The sequence below is a fragment of the Apium graveolens genome, chromosome 9, assembly GCF_009905375.1.
Source record: "Apium graveolens cultivar Ventura chromosome 9, ASM990537v1, whole genome shotgun sequence".
Taxonomy (NCBI): domain Eukaryota; kingdom Viridiplantae; phylum Streptophyta; class Magnoliopsida; order Apiales; family Apiaceae; genus Apium; species Apium graveolens.
This window is the reverse complement of record NC_133655.1, coordinates 278,068,928-278,075,370: the sequence shown is the minus strand read 5'-3', so window position 1 is coordinate 278,075,370 and position 6,443 is coordinate 278,068,928. Positions and strand designations below refer to the sequence as shown.

Below are 6,443 nucleotides of genomic sequence, written 5' to 3'. Positions count from 1 at the left end.
TGAATTCAATCTAGAGTCTGACAAAGCTTATGTCATAAGACTAGATCAGGAGTTGAGAAAAGCAAAGATTAATGATCTCAGAGCTGCAATATTTCAAACTGGTGAAGATACTGCAGAGCTTAAAGATGTCAAACGGAGAATGATTGATGAACTCAGATATGCTGAGAAATGTTTGTTGAAGAATTATCTCAGAACAACTCCTGACATCAGAGAGATCAGAAAATGATGAAGCCAAGTCGAAGATCTACAACTGCTTAAATTCTGATGTGTATACAGACTAAAGTTGTTATCAGAAGTTGAATTGGTAAAAGCTTTAAGGACTGTAAGTTGTAGTTATCTTGTCTAATTCTCATGCATTTGTACTTAATGTTTTTGACATCATCAAATATCTGTTAAACTTGTATATTTTGCTAATTTACAAGTTGGGGGAGATTGTTAGATATATTTGATAATGTCATGGCTAATATGTTTTATGTTTAGATTTCAGATCTTATTTGAACAGGACAAATCAGTACTTAACTGATCAGTACTTATACTGGACGTCAGGACTTAAGGGATATCAGTACTTATGTTATCAGGAGATAAGCATCAGGAGATAGATATCAGAACTTAAGTGCTGAAGGACGATCAGATAAGGACAGTAGCTGATTAAAGTTAAGAAGATCAAGATAAACATAAGAAGAGATATGCATGAAGAAGGAATTCCGTAAAGAATGGAATACTTGGAAGAAAAGATATCTGATTGATATATATTAGGAAGCAGAATTATATTCCATATCAATTAGCGATTATCTTGTAACTGTGTAATATATAAACACAGACATAGGGTTTACACTATAAGTGTTATCATTATCGAGAATATTATTTACTGTAACCCTAGCAGCTCTCGTGATATTTTGTTCATCACTGAGAGATAACAGTTCCAGATTGTAACAGAGTTTATTGTTTCAATAAAGTTTGTTTTATGTTACATAAGTTCTTGAAGTTTGATTTGATTGTGATAAACACTGTATTCACCCCCTATACAGTGAAAGTGTGACCTAACAATGCCTTATAATGGTGCCTTATTATTAATATAATATTATATTTGAATTACAATTGGAGGGAAAGAAAAGATGAGAGATAAGATATGTGTAAAAAAGAGGGAAATAAATTTTTTATTGATATAAATTAAATAGGGCATGTCTATGCCTTAAAAATGAGGTATTTGATAAATGTTCTAGTGTTTTAAGTTTTAAGGCACCACTAGAACATTGTTGGAGTACTCATTTGAACAAAATGCCTTTAATTCAAGTTCAGGACATGAGTTTAGGGCACTCTTAGATTTAGGGCACTCTTAGACTTGCTCTAACACTAGTCAGACATCTATTATTGTTACAAAATAAACTATGAATACTGAGGTTATAAGTTATATTTAGAGTTACAAATCTATGTAATATACCTAAACATATTTATTGGATCAACTTATTAGCATGTATGAATATTTTTTAATCGGTTTGGGTTGAATTGGTTTAAAGATATTAAAATCTATATCCAACCCAAATTAAATCGTGTTGACATTTTTTTAACGCAAATATGTATCGGGTTGAAAAAAATCGATTTGAATCGACAGAAATAGATCGTTTCGGATTGGATTGATCAGATTGACCAAACCATGTAAACCTCTGCCTTACATAGGTAAATGCCAGAGCACCAAGCTGGGGGCTTATCTTGGTTCAAATATCTAGAGGTGCTATCGAGCGGAGCTTATCTTGGTTCTAATATCTAGAGGTGCTATCGAGCGGAGCGAGTCAAAATTCGAGCCAGTTAGAAATAATCGACACAATACTTTAAAATCTGACTGATATCTAAAATGAGCAATAATCTTTTTTAGTTCCCGATTATTTTAGAAACCAGGTTTCGCTGCTACGGATCCGAATGCCGAACTATACCAACCACAGAAGTGGTACATGCAATTGCAACCTTGAGGTTGCTGATAGTACAATGTTTACATAACAAGATAAGTCACATCTTGAACAGCTGCAGCGTCCAAACAACCACCAAACTTCTGATTTCAAATAATACAGCTCTTGTTGTCTATTTACAAGAATAATGCAAATTAGTACCAAGTACAAACCCCACCAATTTCCAAATGCTCTCTGCGTTGAACTTTATAATTCATGTGGCTACAACGTACCCTGATGTTGTGTTCACCATGTAAACTGCGAAGAATAGTTTGAACATCTACAAATTGTATCATCTGCGACAACTTGCAATGTTTTGGACTAATGTTCTTTAACAAATAGCGACAACACAATAAAATTAGAAATAATTTCACCCCGTTTGAACCGTAAACAAAAAAAAACACTCTTCCAGAGTCCCGGTGAAAGACCAGCAACCAAACGACTCCGGAGTTCTGACCCACATTGTTCAACATAAGAGGGTCAGGCACCTGGGGTTTGTGTATGATACACTGGCCTAATGTTGTTCCGTGTTGGTAGGTAGTCAATTTTTTCAGAACATATACTAAACATTGAACACAATCAGAACATTACAAGTATAGTGAACATGCAAAAGCCAACCAATAAACAAGGATTAACCAATGTCCCAATCCAATGCCCGGGACTCCAGGTCTCAACCTACTTAAACAAATTATACCTCTTCTTTATCGCAGCATAGCCCAGCTTCAGAACAGACAACACAAGCCAAATGCCAAGAACAATTTTGGGTATTAGATACACAAGCCAACATAAGAAAAGACAGTGAACAATTCAATCAATTATATTTTTTAAAATATATTTTTTTACATATTTTATTGAAATTTGAAACCACATTCCTGAGTATCAAATTTAACATAGAGTTCTGTCGATTAATGGGGTACTTAAATGGAGACGTGTCAATTCTGATCGTCAAGAGAACAGAGTAGATGCTAGATATTTTTGTAAAGATCCAATATTTGCCTTCTCTCAGATGATTTTTGAAATTTCTTAACCAAATCTAACCTATCTGCTATTACCTCAACAACGTAAAATAGTTACCGATGCCGGATAATACTTCTTCCCCCAGCACAAGCAAAACAGTTAACAATCCCAAACTAAGTCTTAATACAAGGGTCTAATTTGACCCTCCACGGATTCGATGCTACATGATACCTCTAGCTAGTAAATGAGCTCTCCACAGGGAAAACAATGTTAGACATGACCCTAAAACCTGACACAAACTTGACAGTATTTGAGAAGATTAGGCTAAATGTAACGATCGAATGTGGATACATATGACCCTCTAAGTGGTAGTACAAATACAAAGAGAATTGTCATTGACACTATACTAAAGAACAAGAACAAATACAGAAAGAAGCAAGGATTAATTCAAATTTTAACTCCAGAGATGGTGTCAGTTGACCTCAAATATATATGAACTTTAAGTTAGGCGGAGAGGGTTACCACGAATACAATCATTCGAATAGGTGAATTAGTATTCTTGCTTGTTAATATTCCGTTTTTGTCTGGAATATAAAATTTTAAATTTGCGAGAATAGTTTGTCACCAGGCATATTAATTTGCTTATCTAGGCTGTAGAGGGGGTTCAATCCTATCATTCCTTTGTGGGTACATCCATACATGTATAGTTCAGGTTTTTACTACCCAGTAAAATCTTAAGATAGTAAAAATATGATTTTAAAAATGCAGAATTTTAATAACGAAATCTTTCAAAACAATGCTGAATGTAAGATTGATGGACACTTCAATTGCACAACAGTTCTTGAACTCTGTTAAAGATCAAACCTTTTGATCTCTTAGAAAATATAACAAATTCTCAGCCTCTAATATTCTGATGTCTTTTATGATTCAATTACAATCAGAACCCTTGACATATTTACACCATTTCCTTTTCAAGTTGAATATACGCATATCAAATTACAAATTAAAGCAAGGTGCTATTTCTAATCTAATTCAACTTGCTGCTCCTCATTTCCAGCACACTTGGGAGTTTAGGCATCAATTACAAGATATTCTACTACAGTCTACATTAACATAGAAATGTTCTAATATAATTGACTATTCGTCTATGCCAACATTAAAATATGGAGTATATGCCAATTTCTTGGCTCTCCTTTAAACCCTGATCTTATTATGCTCAATGAATGTGTAGCAATGATCATCAAACACATTCAAAAAATAAAACCAAGAAGTATACTGAACATGAAAAAACAATCAAAAACAAGAATTACTTAGTTCATTGTTAAGGAACATATATATAACATAAGCAACGTAAATAAGACAACTTGATCATACCCGTTGATACAGCATTTCCTTTACACGACATCATCTAACATTATATACACAGAATAGTTCAACCGAAGTCTCAAACATCCAATTTCTCCATTTGAATGCTGCTCTTAAGAGGCACATATTCTCCAAGATAGCCACCAAGGTGATCATACAAAGCACTCTTATCAATCCCTTCATGATGATAACTCTTGCAAACATAATAAAACACACTCTGCACCAACAAACCAATCAAATTCACAATCACCAACACCCCAACCAAAACCCCACCAACAATAACCTTCCCGAAAACACCAAGACTCTCACCATAAACCACTAAACCCCCAAAAATCCCATTAATAGCAGCACAAACAGTCAAATACCCGGAAACCATCACCACCGCCATCCAAGTCTTCCCCTTTAACAACCTATAACTCTTCCTAATTGCACCAAACCCGTAAACAGGTTCAAGAACCGACACAACACTACCCAAATGCCACAATGCAGTAACATAAACATGAACACCAATAAACATTAAAACAACCACAATCATCCCCAAAACAAACCCACCATTCTCCTTATTATCGACCGTGAAAACCAACAAAACAAGAAAGCCAACAATAAAAACAAAATAATAACACACCATAACAACAATAACCCACAAATAAGTAACAAAAAGCCTCTTCAAAACACTAGGAACAGCTGACATAATTGACCCAAATGAAAAGGGCTTACAAGTATACAAAGAAGCAACAGTAAACACAACAGCAGCAGTAGAAACAAGAGAAAAAGCAAACAAGAAAATCAAATAAAAAAATTGAAAAACAACGAGTTTAGTAAAATTTGAAGAGTTTGAGCCATATGGGCTCAAAAGATTTGATAAAAGAGGGTGAGTGAAAAGGGTATGCGCTAAAATTGCAAAAGAAAGTGGGAAAATTAGGGTTAGGGTTAATTGAATGAAGGTGTTAAGGGACTGTTTGGGGATAAAAAATGATTCTTTAAAGATTCTTGAAATTGTTAGGAACTGAAGCTCTTCTGGTTCAAGATCCATGGGTTATTTTGATCTTTAGGAGTTAATAATTCAACTTGAATTGTGTGTGTTTATGTATGATTGTTAAATGTTAAAGATGTGATAATGTGATTTTGAGATTAAGTTATTGTATATATTTGAAGTGAAGCAAAAGAAGTGTCTTTTTTGTGCAGGCTGTAATGTCATTCTAGATTCAGGCAGGCAGGGTGTCTGGCTCCGTCCCTCAATGGACAGTTCGAACAAATTTTTCATTTTTATGGGATAACTGAATACAAATTAATAAATATGGTACGTAACGCCACTTTTTATGGGTAATATTCACTTTTTATGCAATATTACCCACAAAAATGACATTCTCAGATAATTTCTTTTTTTCTTTTCTTTTCCTCCCCATTTTTGACTTGTGTTTTTTTATTTTACTAGTAAAAAAATTCATGTGAAGACATGTTTTTAACTCTCATATTAAATTAAAGAAAAATTATTTTGTTTTCATTTTTTTTGTTGGGTAGTTATGTAAACCTATTTTTAGTATATATTTTTTATTTTAATTAAAAAATTGTTTATATATGACTTTTGTTGCTACAAAAAGGGTGTTTCCAAGCTGTTCAAGTTATACAAAAGGACGAGTGTGTATTTATTAGGTGAGTGCATATTTTGAAACGCCCATATTTAATTCACAAAATATTATTTTTGTTTCATTTTTTTGTGTTGGGTAGTTATGTAAACCTAATTTAGTGTATATTTTTTATTTTAATTTTAAATATATTTTTTATGATTTTAGTTGCTTGAAAAAGGGTATATCATGGGGAATTTTTTTTCTTTACGAGGCCTCATCATCAAGAAATATAAAAGTGCAGTTCTACGTAATATATGAAAATGTTATTTGTTTGATATAGACTTACATTTAGTGTGGTGTGAACATTAAATATAAAACTAGCTTTATACCCGCACATGATGGCTATTATGTCTTTATAATTTTTTTGAATATATATTCTTTATCTAATAATTTTATTTTCTAAATGTATTTTATGTTCTTAATGAATAATGTATTTTCCAAAAAATTGTACTTTTTGTACTTATATATTTAGTTGTTACTATATTATTATATTTAACATTGATAACTTAAATAAAACATAGGTATTATAATTTATTTTATTTCTTTTATT

General features: G+C 32.6%; 1 protein-coding gene across 3 annotated transcripts; it reads right to left on the bottom strand.

Annotated features, from left to right (window-relative positions):
• Positions 1-2,643: 2,643 nt before the first annotated feature.
• On the bottom strand, positions 2,644-5,517 carry LOC141686964 (uncharacterized). Of its 3 annotated transcripts, none has more exons than XR_012560870.1 (2): positions 4,275-5,517; positions 2,644-2,663 (listed from the first exon to the last, which is right to left on the bottom strand). XR_012560870.1 is itself a non-coding variant. In XM_074492080.1 (1 exon), exon 1 carries the CDS (start codon positions 5,296-5,298, stop codon positions 4,345-4,347), a length of 954 nt encoding a protein of 317 aa, XP_074348181.1. In that variant the 5' UTR covers positions 5,299-5,517; the 3' UTR covers positions 4,192-4,344. The 3 variants fall into 3 exon arrangements, 1 of the variants encoding a protein (XP_074348181.1); XR_012560869.1 differs by lacking the exon at positions 2,644-2,663 and adding an exon at positions 3,787-4,175; XM_074492080.1 differs by lacking the exon at positions 2,644-2,663 and having other exon boundaries at positions 4,192-5,517.
• Between the last annotated feature and the right edge of the window lie 926 nt (positions 5,518-6,443).

Coding starts and splice junctions, on each gene's coding strand:
- LOC141686964 (XM_074492080.1), bottom strand. CDS start 5,298: ATGGATCTTGAACCAGAAGAGCTTCAGTTCCTAACAATTTCAAGAATC.